The sequence below is a fragment of the Rousettus aegyptiacus genome, unplaced genomic scaffold (assembly GCF_014176215.1).
Source record: "Rousettus aegyptiacus isolate mRouAeg1 unplaced genomic scaffold, mRouAeg1.p scaffold_m13_p_7, whole genome shotgun sequence".
Lineage (NCBI taxonomy): Eukaryota > Metazoa > Chordata > Mammalia > Chiroptera > Pteropodidae > Rousettus > Rousettus aegyptiacus.
Window position 1 is genome coordinate 76,430,227 of NW_023416310.1, and position 27,118 is coordinate 76,457,344.

The 27,118-nt window shown below is 45.2% G+C and overlaps 2 protein-coding genes across 3 annotated transcripts in view; one reads left to right on the plus strand and one right to left on the minus strand.

Moving 5' to 3' along the window:
• INSYN2B (inhibitory synaptic factor family member 2B) overlaps nt 1–9,337 on the plus strand; it is a 108,451-nt gene extending 99,114 nt beyond the window's left edge. For both annotated transcript variants that reach the window (XM_036224353.1, XM_016160164.2), the window contains one exon: nt 6,670–9,337. In XM_036224353.1, coding sequence (XP_036080246.1) covers nt 6,670–6,856 — 187 coding nt within the window. In that variant the 3' untranslated portion in view covers nt 6,857–9,337. The remainder of the gene's footprint in view (nt 1–6,669) is intronic.
• Nucleotides 1–27,118, minus strand: part of DOCK2 (dedicator of cytokinesis 2) — a 361,300-nt gene that overhangs the window by 176,838 nt on the left and 157,344 nt on the right. The window contains exon 27 of the mRNA XM_016160161.2: nt 24,780–24,875. Within this exon, the coding sequence (XP_016015647.1) occupies nt 24,780–24,875 (96 nt within the window). The remainder of the gene's footprint in view (nt 1–24,779; nt 24,876–27,118) is intronic.

Here is a 27,118-nt window from a genome sequence, read left to right on the forward strand (position 1 = left end):
CTCTGTTTTTCTCGGTAGCTTTATCCCTTTCTTCTTCTCCCTGGAGTGTAAGGGGAAGGAAGTAGGCTTTACAGCATCAGCAATTTATCTGCAATAAAAATGAAACCTATTTTAATGCATTAATAACTAAAGAGGCTGAAACATGCCATAAATATAAAATCAAACAAGCCGAGGGTTTTACAGGAATAACAACGAACGGCTCCCGGCACTGAGGCCACAGTCGACCACAGAATGACCCAATCTTTATCTCTCTGTCAAGTTAACATAACATTCATTACCATTTGTCATACCAGGCATTGTGCCAGGCATTTTGCTAAACACTGTGCATGTAGTATCTCATTTCAGACCTCCAACAACGCTAAAATATGAGTGTGGTTATTATCCCCATTTTACAGGTGAGAAAACTGAGGCTCGCTAAGATTATGTGACTTGTTCAAGATCCAGCAGGGCCAGGGCTTACACAGGTCCTGGTTTCAGGAGATTTTCCTGTCCCTTCCCTTCTTATCTTTGACATTGCATAATCGGCGAATATATCTGCTAAAGTTCTTTGAGCTGACCTACCCTTTTTGAGGACTTAACGTGAAGCCCTTCTCGACACAGAGCAGGAGGCCAGAGCTCAGATTTCTTTCACAGAGAACGATCAGCAGTGAAGATTTCTGTAGCTCGGTCCTGCTTATTTATGTGCCAAGAGGAGAATGTGCAATTCTCTTAGGTCTCGTCAGCCAACAGACGCCCTGGGAGAAGGGGTGCACTTGCCAACTTGAAACGAGTGCAAGTTGTGAAGCTTAAAATTACACCCTATAAATAAGGAGCAAACTGGTCATTAGGAGAAAGTTTTAGGAACAATATCCCTTCCAGGCTGGGGGAAAAACGAACTAACTAAAGCTCCTACTTTCCTGGACTGTAATTCTTTCGCAATGATACTTTCCAAAGTGACGTGATTTATCCTAGTAGGAAGGAACCGAACTGCCCTTGCTGATTCCATTTATTCTCACAGCTAATCCTTTAAATAAGAAAGTTGCAGGAGGTCACTAAATCTGTGGCGCACCTGGGCCCTGTGGCGAGAGGGGTCACCGGAACACTCAACGGAGATGAAGAGGTATAGGGGGGTCCGGGATCCGGAAGATGTCTCCTCTTCAGGGAGATGCCATGGATCATTTGTTTCTCAGCCAGCCTGCTTGGAGCATGTGTTTTATGGCAGTGGCTTGTCACTGTTTCTCTTTATAAAAGACCAAGACCCACGTGCTGAGAAGGAGTGCAAAGGGCCCGCTGCCGACCTCAGCAGCCTGCCTAGTCTCCAAGATTGCTGAGCCTGCTATCACCTTGACCGAGCTGCCTGCCGAAGGGTGCCCGTCTTCTCCAGGTGTGTGGCCTGCTTGTCTGAATGGCCCTACAGTCTGAAACACTCTTTCAGGGTGGGCTGGTCAGCAGGGTCCAAAAGGGTCCTCCATGCAGCCCAGCCTCAGGTCAGGTCTGATCTCACAGGGGGCTTTGAGGTCATTTAGGTGCCCCAGGCCTTGGTCACCACCATATCAGCACCCCCACCGTACACATATCTGGCAGCCTGGATCTCACACAGGTAAAGACTACTGTGTTCAGCGCAGAGCACGGACTTTGCAGGCAGGCACTCTGGGTTCAAATCCTGACCGCGTCGCTTACTGGTGTGTGCCCTTGGAAGCATGTTTAACCTGCCCTTGCCTCAGTTTCCTCCTTTATGAAATGGAGACCATATCTTTCTAATGGAGCTGTGAGAATTACATGAGATATGTAAGAATTGCTAAATTCGTAGTGTCGTGTCTATAATACAGACGTCACTCTGTGAACCACGGTCCTCTTTCTCCTCCTCCTCCTCCTCTCTCCCCCTCCTCTTTCTAATTGCTATTATTATTAATTTAAATTACCATGTATTCTCACTTAACATGGTCTAGGTTCTGTCTTGTTATTTCTCTCTTAGAATAAGACCCTGGTGACAGCCAGGCCCTGGGCCAAAATATTTGATCCCTCTTTAGGAAAAAGAAAGGACTAGGAGTCTGGGAACCGGGCTTAGATTCTGATCATAACTCATAGTGTGACTTCTCTTTGCCAACTCACTTGTCAGTTAAATGGGGGATAATAACAACCTTCCCATCTTCCAGGGCTATCATGAGGATAAAATGAAAACATAGATCTGAAGTGTTTGCAATTTGAAAGTACTATATAAAAGTAAGAGGTTTCTATTGTTTATTTGTCTCAATATAAACTTTTATCTCTTTTTGGTGTACCCAACTTCGGTTTGCCCAGCCAAGATACTGCATCCAGAACCTGGCTCTGTTGTTTGCTTATGTACTAATGTATTTACCTACTTTTTGCTTCTCACTCTTTCTTCTCCCAGACAAGCCATGACTTAAGCTTCCCACCTCTTCCAATTACCTAGAAAAATCCTTCTGCCTTTCACCTCACATGATGGCTAGAGCATTGATCTACCAGCTGGATTAGTGAGGTGCCCTCAAGAAAGAAATCTGAAACCTTTCTTCCATCCCTGGTTTACTTTCCCTTTCTAAATGCAGTGCGGTACCACGCACAGACACCTTGGCTGGGGGGCTCTTGGGCTCCCTAGACAATTAACCGGGCACCCCTAAACCAGGTTTGAGGTATTCCACATACCCTCAGAGGAACAGCCTCACAGACTGAACGTCCTACACTATCTCAATGGTTCTAGGCCCGAATTCTATGTTGTAACAATCTCTTGGCTACGATTAGCCCCCACCGTGAGCCGAAGCTCTACAGAGTAAGCACTCAGCGCTCCTCTTCATCCACACGGAACACGGATGGCTGGAGGTAACAGAGCAGGAGAGGGGACCAGGAGGCTCTGATGAAGGAGAGCAGGGGAGGGGAGGTTAGAAAAGTAACTGGTATTCCACCTCGGTACCAAGCGCGAGGCAGACGGCCGTTCCTCGGAATCTGCAAACAACCTACTCCGTGAATTCTCACCAAGTAGGCAGTTTATTCCAGAGGGTGCCGACGATGGTGCGTGGGTTGGCTAAGAAGGGAGTTGAGGGTTGTCTCTTTTTCTCTACCCAGCCTCAAGGTGAAAAAGAGATGAGAGCGCGCACTGGCCCCTGCTCATGAGGCGGCTGCTACCAAAACAAAATACACTCCCTCTCCTCTCCTTCAAACCAAACAGTAGTTTGTCAGATGGAAGAATAAGAAGGAAAGCGACGATTTTCCTTTATGTTAATAAATTGCTTTGGCCTAAAAAACATTAATCAATTTCTCTCCAAAGTGCACACACTTCTCTATACTATGCTGTTTGCCTGGCCTTGAAAAGAAAGTCACTTTCAATCCCCTTTAAATTGCCAAGACCAGGACGGGGAGTTGCAAGAGGGGTGGGGGTAGCTCTCTATGTCCCAGTGATTATAATGGAACCCTGTGGTGTTTCCATAGAAACATAGAATGTATTCTTTCCCGAATGCACATGGAGGGGAGGGGTGAAGAGTGATGTTGCTGGCAAGGTATGCAATTACTGAAGAGCTTAAGGTATGAGTGAGGAGGGGAGCCTTCGGTCACTACGATGGGAAGACAAGACTTAGTGAAGAGCGGAGTGGGTAGAGACCATAGCCTACGCCGGGGCATTTCACCTGTTATTGTTATATCATCTGTGCGACTACCCGGTGAGATAGCTTTATAACTGCCACTTTCATCTGAGTCTCAGAAAGGAAGCGACTTGCCCAAGGCCAGTAAGTGGGGCGGCCTCAGTTCAAACCCAGGAGTATTCCGCTTGAGAGCCCTTGCAATACCCTCTATATGGTGCTGCACTTTAAACTGTGACAATGACACAGAGTTTACATCCTGTCTCCTGGTTTTCCTTTCTACAAGCCTGCCAGCTCTGTACACATTCTGGATTCACCCAGAGCATTGTTATTATTTTTTATTAGTATTAGGACACTACTGTAAGTCTTGATACACTTCCTTAGGTGGTCTGCTGTTGTTTGTTTGAATTATGAAGTCAGAGAAATGTTACATATAAGGAGAAGAAGGAAGCCGGTTTATATGTTCATATTATATGCAGAGGTATATGAATAAAAAGCTGAAAAGCAGGGGTATTTGAGATAAATAGAAAGCATATTTTTAAAGCAACTGTTAAATCATCTGCTGCACACATTAGGACATAAGACCCACTAGAGCGGTATCTATGTCTGTCTGCTTTACTTTTCCATCCCTGCACAGAGTTAGGGCCAGAGTAGGATGGATGAATGAATGGGTGAGTGGGTGGGTGGAGGGAGGGAGGAAGGCATGGAAGGATGGAATGTCTTACACCAGACAGCGAAGAAACTTCTTAGAATGAGCAGAGGGTTCTTACTTTCTTTGGCTCCATCTGGTGCTCTAGGATGAAGGTTATTTTTCTGCCTCGAGAGAGGACAAGGCCCTTTCAGGAGCGAGAACTGTAAAAGTGGATGTTCCCTATCTGAACTAGTGCTGGGGGCGGGGGGTGATAATCAGTTTGCAACTTAACTGTGTTAAATTTCTTCCTCGAAGCAATGCAGAGGTTGCAGGAGACAGCCCTTCCCCAGACTCCGAATCCATCTCCTAAAGTTTCCACTGGGAAGACTGAGGTGTAGGTAGGGAAGACAGAAGTCCACCCTAGACCAAGAGATGAATAGGGGTGCACTACTGGGTAGTGTGTCCTGTAAGTGGGAGCCTCAGTGCATGTGAGTCTGTGGATGCCTCTGCTTACTAGTCTGGCAAATCCTGAGCTTTGGCTAGAAGGTCTCCAATAGCTCTTGATGTTGGCTAGCATTTACTGAGGACCTAGAGCCACTGGACTGCACCAGGGAGCCAGGGAGAACGTCTGTGTGTCTGTCTACCGCTCCTCCCTGGCACATGGAAGATGCTCAACGAATGACTGTTGGATGACTGGCTGACTACTCGGTGCCTGGCTCTGAGTGTTGCATGTGCGTTATGTCATTTAAACTTCACTGAGATCCTGTGAGTAGGTAACATGCTCCTTTTACAGAAGAGGACACTGTGGCTTAAAAATGAGAAATGACTTCCCGAAGATGGCACAACAAATCAGATATGGAGCTTTGCTTTGAAAATCACAGTCTATCTTTCATAGATGGCATAGGTTGCCCAGCCAAGGGTCTCTATAGAGGGGACCAAGGAGAAACAAAATAAAAAGATGTAAGCTGAGAAGAAAATCGGTGTGGAGCTTATCAAAAAAACAGAGAGAGAACAATCGGACACCCCTCCCTGATGTCCCTAGGCACTGGCACCCCATCGGTCACTGCAGCTTCTTTCATCTCAGTGCCCAGTCACGAAAAACCATTTGGGGGCTTTCGTTAGTCATGCGTGACAATGATGATTTGCCTTTTTGGCAGCACTTCGTCTGATCCTGGGTCTTTGGAGGGTGACATGGGGACAGTAGACAAGGACAAGTGTCCCTTTAATGACAGCTCCTTTCTGCCCTTGCTGGTTAGAAAGGCTTTAGCCAGTCACGCCCCATCATGAACCAATGTGGGGTCTTTCGTCTTCCATATGAAACGCTTCGTCTCCTCCTTGCTAAGCGAGGAGGATGCGCTGTTGCCGTGACTCTGCATTTCTTGCGCCTCCCACACGCCCACGCTAGCTCCTCATCTCTGGCCTTCTGAGAGCTCTAGTATGACACCAGGTAACAAACACAGTGAAAGCTTAACAGTCTCCTGACAAGTGCCGCAGCACTGGGAACACCTCCACAATCAAACCTCCTAGGGAGGAAAGTGGACAACTGAGGGCAGAGGGAGCCCACGCACAGCCTGCGGGATCCGTTCTCTCTGGGCCGCTCCCCAGTCTCTGGGGAGGCTGAGCCAGAGGAATGAGGCAGCTGACAGTCCCTGGCGCCTGCCAGCCCGATTCCCAAGCCCCTGAGGTCAGGGGAGCGTGGGTACCCACTGCGCAGGCCGGAGCTTCGGCACCCCGGGGCCCCGACTGTTTCAGCCTCCAGGAACCCCGGTGGGTGATGACTTGTTTACCTCACAGACCAGTGTACAGACCACACGATGGAGTCTGTATGTTAATGACTCCAAAACATACAAATAAAATAGAAAAAAAAATAATGTTAATGGTGATAACAGTAACAGTAACAACAGGAGCTAACTAACGCAGATGGAAGGCTTACTATATGCCAGGCACTGCTCTAAGTACCTCGTTTATATTTTATCGCTTAATTGATATACATAATTAATTCCAAAGAAAGCCTTTGAGATAGGCGCTTATATTATGTCCATTTTATAGATGAGAAAACTGAGTTGTCAGTTTTAGTGCATATTCTGTATTATTTAAATCTCATAATGAGGCGGTTTTCATGCATGCATATCAAAAGAATTAAGAATTAGGAGCATTAAACAAATGTGAGACCCCCTGGAGCAATGTCTACTGAACACCTACTACAAGGCTGCTATATTACATGCCTCCTTTAAATTTAGGAACATCCCCGCGAGGAAGGCATTATAGGTGGCAGCTCAGTCAATGAGAAACCGGAGGTTCGCAGAGGCAGCAGCATTTTCCCATGGTCCCACGGGGCCCGCAGGCACTTAAGCTCTGGGACTGGGTTTCAAAGCCCACGTTCTTCCATGTCGGCTGGACACCGGGGGCGCTGTATCAGTATGTGCTAAGTCGAATTTACTTTCCTTCCGTACTCTCTGTGTTTTTCAGTGTAGAATATGATTTTCGACAGCAGGAAGGCAGGTTCCATGAAGTTCTGCAGAGTCTGGAAGAAGTGGAAGCAGCTGAGGAGCCGCCTCCCCCACCGAAGTCCCCAGCGGAAGCACCCGTTCCCGAGAAGCAGGACTTGAGGAGGAAAACCAAGAAGGTGAAGAAGAAATGCTTCTGGTGGATCTGAGCTTGCTGGGCCCGTTCACTCTGCCCTCCCTGCACACCTCCCCGAGGCGGGGGGGCCACCGCACGCGGGCCTTCTCTGCAGAGGCCCCAGCCCGTGAGCCGCTCCACCTGCAGAATGGGGCAGACTCGGCTGGTTTAGCCGCTGCTGGACGCCTGACCACCAGCTTCACCTGAGTGCTTGCCGCCGCCTGCTGAGGACTTCGTGGACCATGGAGTGACCACCTGCCTAGTTGCCTGTCATGCACAACCAGGCCACATCCTGGTTTGCGAGACGATTCCATGAGCAAGGCCCCCTTCGCACTTTCCAACACCTCTGTGATGCTAAGCGCTTCCTTCCCAACCTGATTCTGCCATCCCAGAAGCAAGAAAAAAAGAAATGTTGTGCAGAGCAGGAAGACAGAAGAGGGTTCGAAGCAGACACACCAGAAAAAATTAGATACATAAACTGGTAATTTTCTATGATATTGGCACACATAAGTATGACAGAAATAGGCAGGACATAAAAATGTAAGATCGCCTGGTGGATTGGGTCATTTTCATTTTTAATTAGCCCCTTGATCCCAAATCATGAATTTGTCATCTCGTGCTGTGTGGGCCTTGCAGTCTGTGGCAGAGTAAGGTCACTGCGGCATGTAATGAACAGGCTGGTGTGGCTATCCTGTAGTTGCAATCACTCCAGGGCCCACGTTAGACAATCACGCTTCTCAGCCTGAGACCACCTGGCAAATGGGTGGGATCTGGTTGGGTTTGAACTTTAAGATTCCACAGTTAATTTCCCCGCGACATTTAAGACCATGAGATCCAGCAGCCTGTTCATCCAATTTCTCCTACCAGTAACATGTATAAGACTAAGATAAGATACAACACTGGTTCTCATTCATTCATTCATTCATTCATTCCTGCAACAGCTTTGTAGATAGGTTCAAAAGTATATTAATCTACATAATCTCCTTTCCTGGAGACCAGGCCATGGTCACCTGACTGCAGAAGCAACAGGACTGGAGATGAGGATACATATATATAAATTTTTCCATTTTAGTATTAAAGACGTTTCCTTCTAAAAGTCTGAATTCTTTTAAAGTCTGGCTCATTCTTTTGACAGACCCCCATACACGTGGGTCCAGTCAAACTAGCATGGCTGAACGAACTACTAATGTAATATAATTAAATAATCGCTACATACTCTTGGGGATGAAGGGTGGGTTGCAAGGTTCATATTCCTTCTCGTTAAATCCTCTACCAGCTTGTGGTTAGATTGATGATGCTTTAAAAAGGGATCCTAAAGGCCAACATGACATTCAAAGAGGAAGGCATTTCATAACCCCCTTTGCTGAAGATCAGGTGTCTGAGTCAGGCTCTGCAGAGCACAGCATTCTGTGTGAGCATGGCATGTACATACCCCACTGCAAACTGAGACAAACTGCGCAAACCACTCTGACAGTTGCACCTTCCCCTGCCACGGTGCTGCAGTGCACAAAGCTATTTCAGTGAGAGCGAGAGGGAAATTTGGCAAGGAATCTGGGCTTGCACTATTTAAGTCTTGGAATGTCATTCAAGATGTTCTTGTTCTGTTTCTAGTGTAATGTTTAAACCCACAAAATGAGACCGGCATCCATAATGTTAAGTTGGAATTAAGATAAATGCACTTTCATACTTAAGAAGCCACATTTCAATAAGATATGCTGCCACTGGCTGAACGCCACAGATCTTTCTGTGTCCACACAATCAACTTTCAGTTGGCCCCAACAATGGAGAAGAGCAGCAGAGAGGATAATCCAATCAAGAAAACCATGTGGGATCTCTTATGTAATTTCATCTTGTAGTAGAGCTTCCATCTTAATTTGCTTTGCTTACACTAATTTTCAAATTACTTTATATTCTCAGGCAGCACGCTAAAATGAAAACAATCCTGTTCCGGAAATTAAGAGATCCAGGCAACAGAACAGTCTAGTCCACTGTCCTTTGGTAAATTGCTTAAATTTTCAGGGCCAATTTGTCCACTTTTGAATGAAGATATAAACACCTACTCTTCCTACTTTACAAGCTCTGTGCATGGTCCAGCATCAAATGAACAAAACAGCCCAGAGCTGAGCTGAGTCATTTTGCCAAAGTTGGCCTTGAATGATGAAGAAATGTCTGAGGTCATTCACACAATCCGAACCTTGGATAATTAAGAAGTGCATGTTGTCAGACTCTTATATTTAGTTAGGGACCTCAGATAAACCCTCAACTAAATTAAATGAAATTGGGGTTGGAAAATGTTGACATTTCTTGAAATTCAACCAAACGAGACTATCATGATTCTATACCAAAGCACAACACAGAATTGCTGGGGCCACCAACCTGTGGCTGGGATGGGAGTCTCTTCTGGAAACTGAGTACTGAAATCGTTATGAGGGAAAAGGATTCAGTAAACACCCTCCTGCCAACAAAAATGATCATCTCTATGTTAAAAAAAAAAAAAAAAAAACATACATATACATATACCAAAACTCTACACTCACCTACTCATGTGAAAATCGCTTCTTTGTAAAATATTATGTAACATCTACCATGACAGTCTACAAAAATGCTGTACTTGAGGTTATATGGTTTTGTGGGGAGATATTAATTTAATAAAAATTACTTTTATAAAAATTTAGAGAAAAAGACCGATATATCGACTTAAGTTGCAGGAGTTTATGCAGCTGCTTTCTCTGTAGTTAAAAAAACAAAATGTGTATTCACTATACTTGGAACTTAATACTAGCTCATCTATAGAGCATCTTCTTAAAGACTATGTATAATGTAAGGTTTTGTAAATTTCTAAACTGTTTTAAATGGGATATTATCTTTTGCAATAAACTTACATATTTTTCCTAGGTTTTAAGAGTCCATTACTAGCTTGGGTTCATTTGAGTTATAAAACTTAAACTTTAGAAGTATGCCTCTGTGGTCTTAATGACAGAGGAAGTGTTTGTTATAATCTCTTCTATATGTTTCCCAGGAAAACAAATAAACAAAGAACAGATTTGGAACTTAGAGCCAGAATGATCACACGAAGTACCACGTGTCCTGAGAGGAAGGGAGGCCATGTGAATGAATGGGACAGTTGCCAGTTCATTCAGATGAATACACATTCCTGTTTTTATCATTATTGTGCCCATACACCTAACCTATAATTTATTCAACATTTTTCTTTAATTTTCTTCCTTAAGAGGTAACTTTCTATCACTACCACAAGAAAAACCAATACGATGTTTCAAATATAGAAGATGAAATCAATTTAATTTTATTAAATTCTTGCTAGAGATTGTTGAGTATTGAAGGTGCTAAGCCTAAGACCAGCTCTCTCTGTAAAGAAACTAGCAACTGCTCGACACGTGCTGCAGCCACGTTAACACCAGCTCATTTACTACTTGATTAATTCAGATGTTTGAGAGAGAATTGAAAAGAAAAAAACTTTGCCATCATGTGATTCAATTTTTCCCCTGAGTTATCCATAAGCCATCTAAAACCAGCTTATTTACCAATTTAGAGGGGGAAAAATCTAGACACAGAATCAAAGTCTTGGGCTTGATATTACTCTGCTCCCTTCTTTTCGCCACGTGGCCTTGGGAAAGCTGACCTCAGTGAGCCTCTGACTCCTTTTCTTATAATGCTGAACATAATCCTTGCTTTACAAGGGCTTTACACGGGTGTCTAACAATTAAGTGGGTGAAAGCCCTGAGCACAATGTAGGGTACACAGCAGGAGCTCAATAGATGCATATTCACTGATTTTTTGATTAAAGTAGATTGGGAGAGAGGACAGAAGATGCCTTCATGGGTTTGAACTGAGTTTTCAGAAATAGGCTTAAGATGGTCTCAGGGCAAAAAGTGGTATTAATAAGACATGAACTCTTCCTGGCCAGATTGAGACCAGAAACCATGACAATGAGTGTTAATTAACATAGCCTTCAGTGATCCGAGATACTCAGGCACACCAAGCACAGCACGGCTCTCTGGGGAGTGAAGGATCCTTGTTGCATGGAATCAAATATACCAGAGGTGAAAGACGAGAGCTGGATCCCTGCGAGAGCTGGGTCCTTGCCGTCTTAAGCATGAGGTGATTCAGCAAGGCTAGAGGAGTCAGCCCAGGGCTCACAGCAGCCGTGGGGGGAAGTCTGTGCTGGGAGCGACGTGACTGGCGGATGGAATGTGTGGGAGTCTACCAGACACCGGCACCCAGGGAGGTTCCAGGAACCACTGGCGCCAGACCTGCGACCCGTTCTGACCCCCAGGTACAGTTTCCTCATTAGCCGAGCAGAGGCCTCAGTACAGCCTTCACTTGAAAAGGCTCTCATTTGAAGTTGCTCTAGGCAACTTGCCGTATGCTAAAAATGTATTGTTTTTTTTAAACTGAAGAGACATAGATGGTTTATGATCATTATGCCCATTGAGCACGGCTTGTAATAAAAAGAGCTGAGTGACAAATCCATGCCCAACGCTGTCCGCACTTGGTTTACGCCATGTTTAACTGACTTCATGCTCATAACCCCTTCTGCATATTTTCATCCCACCCCACTCCGCCCCGCCATCTTCTTTCAACCATTTTAAAGCCTGAATGCGTACTGATCATATCTATCACCCCTACTCCTGAGGTTTCCCCAAAATATGATTTCTTCCTGCCTCCTACAGAACCCTCAGCCCATGAAGACCAAACCTAGAGCTCAGTTTAATCACTGCCACACTAAGTCCGGTTCCAAGTAAGCATGCCTCTCCACTGCTGGCCTCCCGTTCCAAACCCCATTCTTCTCTCAGCTGGCCTTTACAGACCCATCCCAACTGGTCTCCCCACAGGCATTCCCTTTCCCTTCCAGCACATTCTCTCCACAGCAGCAAAAGCAATCATTGCAAAATTTCGATCTGTACCATGTGACGCTCTGGCTGAAAACATTTCGATGGCTTCCTGATAAGCTCAGAACACCTACTGGACCTCTCCCATAGAAGTTCCCATCACAGGCCCTTGTGCCATCTGCTCTCGAGGCACACTGAGTCATCTTGAGTTCCTTGGACCCAGCATGCAACACTCTCTACAGAGTCTACATACACTTTTCCCTCTGGTTGAGATAATCCCCACCATGCCACCCTCCCTGCTCAGTCTCCTGCTCTGTTGCAACTTTGTAGGCAAGGCTTTCATAACCACCATCGCCATAGCCCAGACTACACCGAATACCCCTCTTATGCACTCGCCTGGCACCAAGGACCCCTCCATCAAAGTGGTTCACATGGTCATCCTTGTACATATATTTGTATCATTCTTTGATGAATGTATTTCTCTCATTAGCCTACGATCTTTCTAAGATAGGAATCCTGCTTAATTTTGCTCACTGTTGTTCTCTCCAGTGCTTAGCACAATATCTGTTGCAGTAATAAACTAATGAATGCATTGAATCCAGAGGATAGACCAAAGAAATGATTCCGAGATTTTCCTTGTCTATCAGTCCTCACACGGGGATGGTCCTACTGGTGTGCACAGCTTCTGTCTGTGCTCTCAGGGGCATCCAGCCCTCCACTGATTCAGACTGTCTGCACCTAATGTCCCCAAGGCTTCTAACTCCACAGAGCTCGGTGTGGCACTGAGGACCCAAGAACACCAAGCCACCCCCAACACCTTTATCCGAAATACTGATGACCCAGTTAACCTTGTTTCAGAACGAACTGCCATCGGAATTAAATCTCAATGCATTTTGCACATTTTACCAAGATATTGCCTTACTGCATGAAAGAGAAAATTTGTTTTGAAATTACGTAGATTGTTAACTATTTTTGCTGTAATGTTTCCATTAAAATGCCAGAATTTATCACACATGACCTAGTCCATTTCAGACAAAATGCAATTTAAAGGAGACAGGGTCCATCTAACTGAAGAAGCATTTGGGATGGAGCATTTTGCCTTGGTTAAAACACAACTAAAATGAAAAGACAATAAATATCACACCAAAGGATTATTTACTCCAAAGCAAATAGAAGCTTTATTATCATGAATGGCTTTCATGAACTCTCAGAATCCATAGCTATCTTACATTAAATTTCACTCAAATGAAACCCGTGCTTTTTCTCCTGGCAAAAGCTCAATGTGCATTTTTTTAAATCATTAGCTAAACACAGTGACCTCCCGTCAGTGCTTGGGCTTGGTCTCCCAGGTAGCACGCACAGTGTTGTGATATCCAGGTTATGCTGACAGAGAAGGCTTTTTTATCCTAAGCCAAACGGGCTGAGTCATTTCAATTGCCGAAATTGTGAGTGGTTCACACGGGCCTTCCACAGAGCACGCGAAGCCCAATGGCACCCCGTCCCACGGGCAGAAATCCCATACGGGTGATGATGTGGCCGTTTTTTGTTTGCTTGTTGATTTCAAGATAAACAACAACAAAACAACCAATAAGCCATCTGGAGTCAGGGATCAAAACGAGCAAAGCCAAAGCCACGCGAAGCATCGACATGAACAAACTCAGCCCACTGAGTTTGGGTTTCGTGAAATGGGTCCCTCCCTCTTCTCTGCTCCACGTATCCACCAGTTCCAAGGAAACTTCTCAGGTGAGCCTCAGTCCATAATCACTTATTTTCCAATAAACAGTTATTGAGTCCCTTCTGCGTTCCAGGCAAGAAAACCGCAGATACGGCTCTTATGCTCAGGGGTGGGGCGGGGGTTCTGACACTAAGCACAGTTCCTTTTCTCATCCACCCACCTGAACGTCCCATCGCCCTCCTTTTGACCCTCTCAGTGCTGCCCTCGTTAATTCTCGTGTGATGATTGTTTGTCTTAAATTCTCCTCCTTTTCCCATAATACGTCGTGTCCTGAGAGTAGGATCTGCTTTCCTTACCTAGTGAGGTCTAAGGTCTAGAAGGTCTTTGTAATTGAAACGAAATGCTTTCAGCACGAGCCCTTGTCTGTTCCACGTGGACCACCACACTGGCCTTCCAAGTCGATTTCCCTTTCCCTTCTCCTCCCTGTTGCCTGGAAACCTAAGATACACAGTTGGCCGTGCCATCCCCTGGCTTTTAAGCCTCTCATCGCACCCCGCCTCCACCCTAGAGCGTAAGATTCCTCACAGCAAACAGGAGTCCTTATCACCTGACGCCAACCCAGCAGGTACAGCCCGACTTCCGATGACTCCACTTTCCCCTGCACTCGTCTCCTTGCCATTTTCCAAAAGGTCAGAGGCTGTTACCTATCAGCGACTTAGTGCCTGATGCCCTCTCTACCTGGGACAATGTTTCATGATCCATCTGCCACGAAAAATAATTTTGGAATAAATGAATAGCAGCCATATCACTACTAATCGTGATCATTAATAAAGGCTCTCATTTCTTAAAGTCACGATGGGCTATTATTAAATGATTTGCTTCCATTATCTTATTTATTCCTCAAAAAATCATTACAAGGTAGCTTAAGATTACCCCCATTTTCCAGAAGAATAATCGGGGCTTGGAGGGAGGTAAGTAATATGTCAAAGTCCACAAGTATGAGGCGGTGAAGGCAAGTTCTTCGAAGGTCTGCCAAACTCGGGAGCGTGTGCACTTAACTCCCATGCCGGATGGCAAGCTGCAGTTTAAATGCTCCCTCCTCTTTGTACCTTTTTCTGATCATCCCCCATCCCTGCCATAGGATTAGTTACTCTGTCCTCCAAGGACTCATGGCACTTTGTACAGGCTGCTGCTTCTATTACCTTGACACTTCTTTTATCAAACTCTTACTGTCGTCCCCACCAGGGAGAAAAGTCTTGGGGACAGGAAGTGTCACCTGCATCTCTGGAACCCTCCAAGTGTTTATTACATTGCCTGAGATGCTGTACATGCTTCATATATGTTTGTTGAATTAGTCGAAAGAAAATATGGAGATAAAACGTTATGAGGAAAAACGGTTCCAGGTAGAGAGGCAGATAGGAACAAGGCCAGGAGTAGTCACTTCTGACCCCAATTTTTCGTATAATTTTGAATGAATACCTTCACCTCCATTCCCCATCTCTTGTCTTTAAAATGAAACCATCTGGTTTTCTGGCCTCACAGGCTGCTTAGAAGAAAAGTGAAATTATGCACATAAAAAATGTTTGACTATCTCTTTAATTCCTGTTTTTAAAAAAATAGTGTTTGAGGCTTTTTTCCCCAATTATAAAAGGAAAGCAAAATCATTTCATTTTAGAAAAAGTGAAACTACAGAAATGTACAAATCATGTATCCTTTAAGCAGAAGATACTAACATAACTCTAGCTTGAGAACATGGTTCCTGGGTGTGACCTCTGGGAGGTCCAGGCCTCTGGTAAGGGACCACGTTCCCCTGCCACCCAACCTTCAGGGTCCCTAACAACTTTCTTGTTATTGTTACATTCCTGTAATCCTTTCTCTCTATTTAAATAATAAAATTTCCTCATGTTATTAAAAATAGTTATAAATATTCAATGGCTGCCCAAATACATCACTATATGAATGTAGCATAAATCTAGAAAAATGTGTTCTGATTTTGAAGGGTCATTTGACAAAACTGATTCCTCTGAGTCACTTAAGAAGGCCAGTGCCCCAGGAAGGATGGCCTGGACCAGAGATTTATGGGGGAAGCCTGTTCATTCGCAGTTGTTCTCCATGGCAGCTTCAGTGGGAAGGACACTCCATGATGGGGTTCCTCCTTCCAGTCTGGGACTCAAGCCTTCAGAGCAGACATATGGTAGCCGATTTCATCGCCAGGGGGCTTTACTCACAGCCCAGCTGCAGCAACAGCTTAACACTTCACAGATCCAGGAAAGATCCCAAGTCAGGGCCATAAAATAGTAAGTAATCTGATTCAGAACACTGTGTCAAAGAAGGAAGGAGACTACAGCACAGGAGGAGAATAATAATGGCTCCTGCTACGTGTGAAGCCCAGTGCCGTGAGCTTTACACATATGTTTTTATTTAATCTTTGCCATGGGATTGACAGGTAATAATCATTATTAGCTCCATTTGGCAGATAAGAGGACTGAGGAAAAGAACTGTGAAGTGAAGAGATTTCCTACTTGTGAAATGAGGCCTCCCCACTCCTTCAGAGAAAAGAGGACCAGTCCCCAGCCAGCAAAATCCTTTCAAACTCCCGTCCTTGAACCCCAGCTCCTGAGCCTTCAGAAAGCAATGCTGGGCATGACAGTGCTCAGCCAGCGCCCAGTGGCAGACATTCTAGTTTCCAAAGTTCTCCAAGGACAAGAAGAGAGGCTAGCTGAGGGGACAGGCACCGGGAAACAGGACAGTAGGTACAGTGGACTCTGACCTTTAAGAATGCACTTAAAATGACTTGTTTGACGTTGGATCTGTCTAGCTCCACGAACAGAGACGGAAAGGCACTGAGATATTTGGAGGCGATGTCATTAGATGGGGCGTACTGGTCGCACACTTCCTAGAATTCACGTTCAAGCCCCAGCCCGCGTCTGTGCCCCTCCCTCTCTGGGTGCTGACAACTGCAGCCCCTGCGTGGCTAGTGGAGGCTCCTGCACGGGCACCCGCTTCTCCGGGGCCTGAGCTCACCTCCCCCGCAGAACCTCAAGGTGTGTGCTGCTGAGGCGCGTGTAAAACTGTCGTGGAGGTGGCGGCGGTGGCGGCGGTGGCGGCGGCAGCAGTGTATTTGTCATCTAGGAGCACGAGCATTTGTCATCTCCTCACAGCAAAGGCTGCTCAGGCAGACCAAGGAGATGTCGTAGCTGTTTTCACAAATGTAGGAACCTATGTCTCCTAATTCCCTTTTCTGTGGTTCACCATGAAATAGACGGAAGGTTTGGAGAACAAAACTAGCTCCTTTATGCACCAGCCCTGGAGCTTTAATTTGTCCAAAAGAATTCTACCACATAGGGCTAGTAGAGCATTTGGGAATTTTACATTAAAAATATCCTACAGGAAAGTGTGACATGAAATCAACCTTTTCTTATCTTATTTTTTAAATCAGAATTCATTTAGAGTTAGACATTAATTTGTACTCTCGATTAGTTTGTCTTTCCATTCATTCACTCCCATAGCCTGAATGAATGCCTGCTCCTTGCCAAGCCCTGGGCCTACGGACGGGAACCTCAAAGATAACAGGACACAGCCCCTTTCCTCAAGGATTTTAGTCTTCTGTAGAACATTGATAGGTTAAGAGATAATTCCATTATGACATGGTCATGCTGTAATTGAAAAAAAACCAGAGAACAATGAGGTCACTGAAGAAAGATGATCTTAAGGAATGAAAGGAGGTTTCACAGAATAGGAGATAAGGCAAGAAACTCTGCTCCCTCTTACAATCCTCTCCATATATTCGAATTTTTCATGTCATTCAAGGACTAGACCCAGTTCTATGAAGTCTACCTTCATAACGGACTCCTGCCCACACATGCTGTGGGTTCCTTGGAAGCTGAGATACCAATCCATCTTTTATGCATATATTTTATATGCTCCTTGATATGTAATTACTAAAATCCTTATTAAAGCAAAGCTTCCCCCCTCCCCCACAGGGCATAAGCATCATCCACATTTCCAGATTAAGTAGCAACTGCCATGCTACCCTAAGCTAATGACGCCATATTTTGGTTACCACTGAATTTCAGGTCTCCTGTATAATGTCTATTTTCTTTCTTAACTTGATCTCCCTTTAACGCGCGCGCGCACACACACACACACCACACACACACATACCCCACACATTTACTATCTCTCCGAAATTTTCTCAAATCAATTTTACCTCAGGAACACAATTTCCCAGACATGCACAGTAAAGTGCTTAAGATGCTGGCTCTAAGACCTGGGTTTGGACTCTAGCTTCCTTCTTCCCAGGCATGTGATGCCGGGCAAGGAGGCTGACGCCCTCCGACTGCTGTTTCATCTGTGAGAGGGGATCATAATTTTTGTCAACAATACAGATTCTCAGCCACTGTGGGGCCAATGAATGCTTTCTCACCAAGAACGTTCTACTCTGAAAGACAATATTGGCTACATACAGTGTGAAGAACTCAAAATAGACAAGAGGGCAGGCAGTGTGTCATATTAGAAGATACAGCAACAGCAATAGTGAGAGATGGTCATGCCCGGACCCTGGTTACTGATGTTGGTGGTGAAGAGAAACATTTGAATTGGAGAGGCCTTTCCACTTGGAACCTAGAGATGAGCTGGATGTGAAGGAGAAAGCTCTCCCTCCCTCCAAAACCCTTTAGAACCCCCATGTCTCCATTCTAGCTTTGTTGTCTTCTGTTAAACTTGTCGTTAAAACTTATGACATAAGTACCAACACTCAAGTAAATAAAATTTTCTTGCTCTGATTTTATAGGTTGTTATGGTTGAGTAACCAGAATTGAGGAGATTGATCCTAAAAATATCACTGTCATCATAAAACCGCCAAAAATTCTGTGTCGTTTTCTAGGTTTCTGAAAGTTGTCACATAGTCCATCCCATTAGATTTCACGATCCAGGCAGGGCAGCAGTGGCTTTAAGGTATTTCATTGTTACCTTTAAAATATGTGATGCTTAAAGAAGGTCTTATTAGTGTAGAAGCGCATAATACAGTTTGTTATTTAAAAGCAGAGACTCTAGAAACAGTACTGCCTGTGTTCAAATCCTAGTTCTTGTATTAACAAATTGTGTGATTACAGGCAAGTTACATGACCTCTCTGTGCCTCAGTTATCTCATATGTAAATATGAGTTCCTGATGCAGGTTAAGGAATGTAGTTGAGGGGTTTTGCTTTCTGCCTGGAACACAGGATATTTGCTCCATAAATAAGAGCTTTGATATCTATCTATCTATCTATCTATCTATCTATTTGTTTTTGTTTTTGTTTTGTTTTAAATAAAGTGTTGGTTTGCTGAGTGAAGGTCAAGAGTCATCCAACCACTTCTGGCGGGGAAGCCCACCTGCCCGTGTTCCTGACGGTCCTTCCTCACACCTGCTTCCTACGGGGCAGGGCTGGGTGGAGGTGGCACTCACACTGTCTTGCTAGGGTCTGTGGTCCCTCAGCGTAGCGGAGTGGTTACACAGGTGGGCCATGCGCCATTTGGAAGGTAAAGTCAGAGCTTTGAAACTCTGTGTCTGATGCCTCAGGTGTTTTCTGGAAATTCCAGTGCTATAGTGAGGTGAAACAGCGGCAGATGGGGCAATTTCCACCATTTTTTTCCTTTTTGAACAAAATGCTCTGAATTTCTGGAGCGGGCATGATGCCAACTATATTTACCTTTATTTAGTCACTCAATAGACTGCTCTGTGAAACCTAGGATAATTAAGCCCAAAATATATCATTAAGAGGCTTCTTTTAACTACCCGAAGTAAACGCTAGCTCCCAATTTCAACAAAATTACCAGATTGTTTCCCTTCCAAGAACTTCTGGCAATGTGTATGTTCCCTGGTGGATTCTCCCGGTGAGGCTGTCTGTCCCCAGCACTACGAGTCCAGAGCCAGGGGACAGCCCCAGCTAGGGCGGTCAGCAGCAGGATGCATAGGCCAGGGAGGGCTCCCTGAGCCACCGTCTCACTGGAACAAACAAGCCTGAAAATGTTCCTCTCATTGTTCCAGGACCTGTGGGACACCACAATTTACACACGTTCTGAAGCCAGAATCCCTGGGTCCGCGTCCCTCTCTGCTACTAACTGCGTAACTGCGGCCGTGACGCTCAGTCTGTTCTCTTGAACAATGAAAGATGATGACAATTACCTGTGAGAACTCAGAGATCTGCTCCATCACGTGATAGGAATGTTCAGTCAAACCTTCTTTTTTATATTTTAACATCTCCGAAGATTATAACCTATATAATATTAACTACTGTGCCATAGTTTAATTGATAGCATGTTCTCTGTCTTTAGTCACCTAAAATTATGGTGCATACGACATGCAACATGTAGAAACCATTCCCTGGTGAAATGCAAACTCTCACGTGACTGGGATCGTCCATTACACTCCTGCTCTTACGCCACGTGTGTGGAAGAGAACATTGGTGATACCAGAGCTTTTGAACTGGGCCACAGAGACACCAGTGCCTCCAGTCAAATGTAGTATTTGCAAAGTATCTTGTCCACATCACTGTTCTCTAATCTTATGCTTATAAGAGACATCGCTGATCGATTCGGCACTTCTTCCCCACCAGTCAGAACGCAGTCTCTCCGTCTTTCTGAACATAGTATTATAGGCAGCTAATACCAATCCACCAGAGCTGGCGCATGGAGTGAAATCTATTTTCTGTCCCTGACTCAGGAGCTTGGGAAATGGGGAAAGAGAATGGCCACTGGCCAAATCGGAAAACTTAAATGTATGAAAAAGATCTCGAAAATGACAGATCCTGTCGCACAGAGGAAAGCATGACAGAGGTGGAAGTATAAAGCCTCAGAGCCGACTCTGCAGCGTGAGCGCGGAGCCTTTTTCCCGCTCTCCCTGATCTGAACGTCCTTTCTACCCACCCATACCGCCTTTATCAGCACCAAAGTCAAATGCCTTGGGAACTTAAGTAAACAAACAGACAGATTAGACTCTGGCAAAGAGAGGAAGAGCGGTCAGTAGCCATGTAAAAATTTTTTGGTTTTTGTTTTCGTAAAATTTCCTTTTGCTCGTTTGTCACCATGAACACTTTACTGTTCAGGCAGGCATCTACAGAAAAAAGCAGGAATGGTTATTTCCAGCAAATGATAATTACAATGCTTTGTGTGCAAGGAGCAATCCATCTTAGCTAGCCCTGTGGTTCCTATAAGTTTAATACCTAACACCTTTTATCGCAATGTTCCCACTCGTAGAAATAAGAAAAAAAAAAGGCACTATTAATCCCACATAATGACATGAGAGGAACCAGCCACCCCTACACCCAATCGAGGCTTCTTGGGATTTCAGAAGTACTAGACGTGTCTGGCGTTTGCCATAAATATTGGTTGTTTAATATTCCTGAGAATGAAAAGTAACCAATAAAAATCATATCTGGAAAATTAAAAGTGACAATTGGAATAGGGATCTCTCCTCCCTGTCAAATTTCAATTTGAAATTAAATTGGGGTCTTCAGTGCTGAGACTGGGACTCCTGACCTCTGACTGATTACTTTCCAACATCATTTTGTTTAATTTGGAGGAGACAGTTCTATGCTAAAAATTGCTGGACAGGCTCATTTTGTGAAAATGGAGCTGTGTCTTAAGAAAAGCTTGTTCATTTCTCCCTTCCGGTCTCGACACGCCCCTGCCCCCAGTGCGTGCGCTGCTGCCCGCTTCCGGCGCCCCTCGCCCGGTGCTGCGGCCGCCGCAGCGACACTGGCAAGATCAAGCTCGAGAGCTGGTGAGGCCAACGGCGCAGCCTCACCCCAGGCCCCCCGCAAAGTTTCTGGCATCAGCCTGGGGGCAGGGGAATCCGAATGGGCAATTCTTTAGCTGCTGCCGCACTTCCTGAGATGTGAGCACCCAGCATTTAGAAAAAAACATTTATTGAGGAGGAAAAAGCAATCTAACCTGAGGAAAAGGCACATACAAAAAATATGAAGGTCTCATACAGCACAGCATTTTCGGGGAGTATTTCACTCATTCATTATCTCAACAACAAATGTCTCTGGAGTACCACAGTGTGAGAGGCTTGCTGCTGAGTGCTGAGGATAAAAGAATGAGTAAAACTTGCTCCTGGCTCTCAAGGGAATCCACAGAATGCAGAGGGCACGGAGTACTAAAACAGAAAATCCCCTTACAGTGGGCCAACTACAACAAGCCGGATGGCCGAGTAGGCAGGGGCTGTGAAAGCCCGGGGGGGGGAGGGGGCGGGGAGGGGGCAGGGAGCAAGGTGGAGAGGGACTATGGCCAGAGGTGCTGAAAACAGAGGGGTTAGTGGGTGACTAGAAGTGGCAGGTGAGTGAGGGGGAAGGATCAAGAGGTCAGTTTCATAGTATGAGATCATGAACATAGGGAGAGTGTGGAGTGGGCTCCAGGGTCTGGTGATGTGTTGGGTTTGAGATACAGTAAATTTGAGGTACTTGAAACATGTCCCATTGGAGGAGGTGATGGTTTTCTTGATGGCACAGACCTTATCTAACTCATTTCTGAGTCTTTGTGCTGAGTATATAAGTAGTTCCCATGAAACACTGAATGTGTAAGTAAATGAATATTATGTATAAGAACTACGTGTGTAAATGTTTCTCCCATATCATTTCATTTAATTCTCATAGCAGCTCTGTAAGGAAGTCTAGTAACACCCCATTTTACAGACAGACCCAAGCCTCAAAAGTCCTAGGTGTAAGAGAAGAGCTATGTTTGGCAAGTTCACAAATAAAAATGACTTGAAAAAAAGAGGCAGAGCACATGGAAAGATGCTCAACATCATTAGCCATCAGGGAAAGGCAATTAAAACCATGATGAGATACCATTAGAATCGTTATAATCCAAAGGACTGACAACACGAAGTGTTTGTGAGGATGTAGATGAACTAGAATCTCACACGTTGCTGGTGGGAATGCAAATGGTACAGCCACAGCGAATAAAAAAAAAATAAAATGAAGAAGAGGGAGGTGTGTGATTTAGGAGGTGTTGGGTGAGATTTAGGAGGTGTTGGGGTGAGATTCGGCGCAGCGTCTAAGGGGACACATTTGTGCTGAACCTTGAAGACTAGGTAGGATTTCAACAGACTGAGACGGCACACAAAGGAATTTCAGACAAAGCAAGCAGCATGGAAATGAGAATGTGCCGAGCGTGTTTGGGCAATATCCAGACATCCATTTTGGCTAAATATTTGGATGGAGAAAAGTAAGTGAAAAGGAGAAAAATCGGTTGTGATCAGATCACAGACGTGGAGAAAGAGCAGGCTAATGCATTTATGACTTAATGTGATGGACGGCGGGGAGTCGCTGCACACTCTAGAGTAGGGGAGTGTCCTGGCAAAGATTAGCGGGGTAGCAGTGAGGAGTGTGTTGGAAGGGCGAGCAACCAGGGCAGAGCCTCAAATACAAGGCTCAGAGAACTGGCTGTAGTGAATGAGGGCCAAACTGTCGCCAACTGCCTTTGTCGATAATGCAAAGGGACAGAGAAATGTATTGTGCTGGATAGAAAGGAAGATAATAAGAGATACCAGTTATTTGGTGCTTTCTATGATCCAGACACTGTTTTAATGAGTCGCTTCTAAAGGGGAGGCAGTGAGTTAAGAGCCTGCTCTACACGAAATGAACCAAACGGATTGATGATCACCTTTAGGTCTGGCTCCATAGAGAAGGAATAAAGATTAGAGAAGTCATAAAATGATTACCTAAGGTGTGTTATGGGAACCGCAGATATGGAAGCTTGTGACTGAATAAGAAATAAGGTGGGAGGATGGTGAGACAAATGCCAGAGACCAACGTACGTGGCCCTCTGCCCCAGGAAGACGGGCATTGCTGGTTCTCTCTCCGAGGTCATCACTCCTTTAAATACGCACTGATACAGATTAAGTGCACATGCTGTGTTGACAGGCATAGGCAAAACCAAAGGGGTATAAAGAAGATTGTTACTCTGTTGCTGCCAGGGATCAAGTCTGTGCCCAGCCCCTGTTAGAGTAACACTCAGCACCTGACTTCCCTGCTCATGAAACAGGACTATGGTGCATGAGCAGTCAGCATCCACCTTTTAATTAGCTGCCAGGACTTAAGTACCAGGAAATTTCACATAAAATATGTGGGTTTTCAGTTTCCCTTGAGAAGCTGGGAGTTCGGCAACTAAATGGTCCCATCACACATGGTGTCGTCAGAGCTGAGTGGCACTTGTCCTCTTTAAACACTAGGATCCCTGCCTGTTATACTTTATTCATTTGCTCATTCATTCAACAAGTACTGATCAAGCGCCTATTACATACCAGGCACTGTTGTACGGGCTGGAGATACAAAGGAATGATGACAAAATTCCTCATATTCTGGAGCTCATATTCTCACAAGGAGAGCCAGGAAATAACTAAATAACTAAGTATTTCAGGTGGTGATAAGTACTAAGAGGCATGAAGAAGCCAGGTATGGAGACTGAAAGAGAATGGAGAGGTTCCAGGTATTGTAGACAGTGTAGTAGGGCTGGGGAAGCCCGTCTGATTAGATGACACTGAGCCCAAATCTGATTAACATGAGGGAACAAGCCCTCATCTGAGGGAGAGACAGGCCAAGCTAAGGACATGGCAAATAAAATCATGGTTTATACGTGGGAGGAACAGGCAAAGGAATAAGCAAGGGGCATGGGCGTTTCAGGCCCTAGTGACAGTCGAGACGTTTTTCTGAGTGAGATAGGGAGCCACTGGTGAGTTTGAGCAGAAGGGTGACATGATGGGACATAGTCCTTTATGTTGGTGACCAGCTTCTCTGAGCATTAGCATTTGGGGCCCTTGGCTTAAAGCAAGATGGACAAAGGTTAAAGGGTTAGAGATGGGTTATGGGTTCTGTGACTGGAGGGGGACAGTAGGAATCAGACTATGGGGCAGGAGTCTCCTGGTATTCAGAATATAGTATTTGTGCGGAATAACCCAAAACATAGCAGTGACCTTGAATTAAGAGACATCTATGGTACAAGTTAACACGCAACGAAGCCACTTAGAAAACCAAGTGCAAGGGACCCTGACACTGGGCACTGTTGGACTCCAGGCCAGACGAAATAATCAGAAATAATTCAAATATCAATCAATCAACAAAAAAATAATTCAAATATGGTGGGCAGCAATGTGGAGCATTCTGCCTGCCCATCTACGAAGCGCTTCTCTCGCCTGTCCACCTGCATCAGTGGGACTCCACCGTCACCGATACACTCGACCTGAGAGGCAAATCCTGAGTTCTGTTTAATTTCAGCACTTGAGTTAACTGTGTTCTCCCATCTCGGATAGGAAAAAAACGTGGCCCTTGCCCCCCCAAAACAAAGCAGTGATCGGCGCTTGGTGTTCCACATGACCGGATGCTCCAGAAACCCACTCCCCGACCCTGAACAGCCCGAGCGGTCCGACCGGAGGAGGAGGTCTACTCACAATGAGAACGTGCTCGCGCCCCATCGTGATGACGGTCCGGTTCACAGTGCGAAGCAGCTGGGCCATAATTTCTTGGATGTGGTGGTAGGTGAAGGCCTGCAATGCAGAGACATCTGTGTGACAATCAGGACCTTGTATCTGCATACCTCTTCCAAAGGACATGCGACAGTGGTCAGACATGGTAAACACAAAGACCAGCAGCAGCAGCAGCAGGAGCAGCAACATTGGGACCATATCATCATCATCATCATCACAGTCATCACCATATCGCTATCACCATCACCACCTGGCATTGGGCACCAGGAATTCCACTAACCACCTAAACTATAAGTTAGTGATGAAAAGCTTCAGCTCTGGAATCAGAAACTTTTGATTTAGAAAATAGTAACTCTGTCAAGAATTATTGTGCTGCACTGGCTTGGTGACTTAATTTCTCTGCACCTTGGTTTTTTTATCTTTGTAACAGTCAGGGTCTAACCTGGACTAAGGAGGGAATGTAATGCGGGGCATTGGTTATACAGGTGATAAAGAAGCTGAAACATAAACAAGGTAACCTAGAGATCAGCAAAAGCAGGAAGCCACTGTCCCTCCCAGGCTGGAGGGACAAATAGAGGAGCCAGTGTTTCTGGAGCCAAGGACTGGGGTTCTGTGATAGAAACTAATCATAGGGTGCTCGTGCAGCAGAAGCTGCATGATCTGCCTTGGGAGGAATCCATGGTGGTCAGGATTAACATTTATGGGGTTCAACCCTCTTTAAATACAAGTAACCACAACTTGGGTGGGACTCGCTGAAGCTTTTGGAGCATCAGCTGCGGTAAGCCGGGGTTTCGTGCATTTTTACCTACAGCTTCAGATCCTTTTACCAGCATAGGCTTGCACAGAGTTCCATCCATGCGTATCTGTGAGGGTGGTTGTGGCCAAGTGGAAAAACCCCAAGAGTGTAAATGCAGCAGTTCTGGGTCTGAGCGCCAACTTTGTACTTGCACTATGTGACCTCGCTTATCACTTAACCTCTCTGAGCCTCAACTTTCTCATCTATAAAACAGGGAAGCTTTTCTCATCAGTATCTTGAGGTTCATATAAACAAAAAAGTGACACATGCAATTCTGGAAAAATGCACACACTTAATTCCACTGCAGAAGATTCTATGGGTCTGAAATACAGCCCGGACATCAGTAATTTCTGATTTTTATGGGGCTTATTCTGATAGCTGGGAAACATGATACAACTCTATGAAGCTCTGGAGATAGAGACTCGAGTTTGGGACCAGACTGTGTCTCCAGGACCTAGCTAGAGCCTGGCATAAAAAAAGTGTTAAGTAAATGGTGGCTGAAAGCATGGATGACCACTCACACTTCATCATAAGCACCTTATTAAACTTTGCTGCTCTCATCTTAACTGTGGTCTGTCTCTTAATGAAACTCATGAAAGGAAAATAGATTCACATTAAGAAAAAAAGAGATGTGCTTATTAAAAACGTGCTTTCCCAATGTGCTTTCAATGACTATTGGCGTCCAAAGATAAACAGCCCAGAGTTTCTTTCTCTGTCCCAGACTCACTTCTGGACTTGGGCTAATGCCCACTTCCCGAGCCCCACGGAGCTCATCAGCAGAACCTCTGCCACCAGGGCTTCAGCAAAGTGTATACTTCACAGAAATACGTTTTCATGCTTCATCAAGCCCAGCGAGACTTCAGTCTCTTGCTAGATGTGAGCTCCCCTACCACCCAGTCCTTCCCCCACATCTGGCATTTTCCTCCTGATGCTCAGAGGTCGGGGAGAGAACGTTCCCTTTACTTCTTGGCTGCAGGCGAGCCTCTCCTGACTTCCTGTTCTCCTTTATTATTTCAAGCCTTTTACTGACTTACAATCTCCTAGTTTTTGCAGTATGTGAAGATGAAGCTCACGGTATAACAAAAACAGCTGACATTTTCTGAGTGCTTACTAAACGTCTGGCAGCTTACTAAACACTACCTCATTTTACGAGGTGGGATATATTATAATCTTCATTGTTCAGATGAGAAAACTGAAGCCCAGAGAAGTTAAGTAACTTGTCCAGGGCCACCTAGGTAGAAAGTCAAAGAGAAAGGATTCAAACCTGGCAGCCTGCTCCTTGCCCAAACTCACCCAGACACACTGGAACACAAACAGAGACCTCTGGTTGCTATTTCGGGGCTTCATCATCCTTTTTCCATTTGTCAAGCTGGATAGAGACCCCCACCCTCAACTAGGCCAACTCCTGCCTTTAGTGGCTTCTGATCTTTTCTTTCCCTTTCAGAAAATCTTCAGTGCTATGTATTCATTATTCCCATATCTTTTTTGCACTCCTTAGCAATTCCGT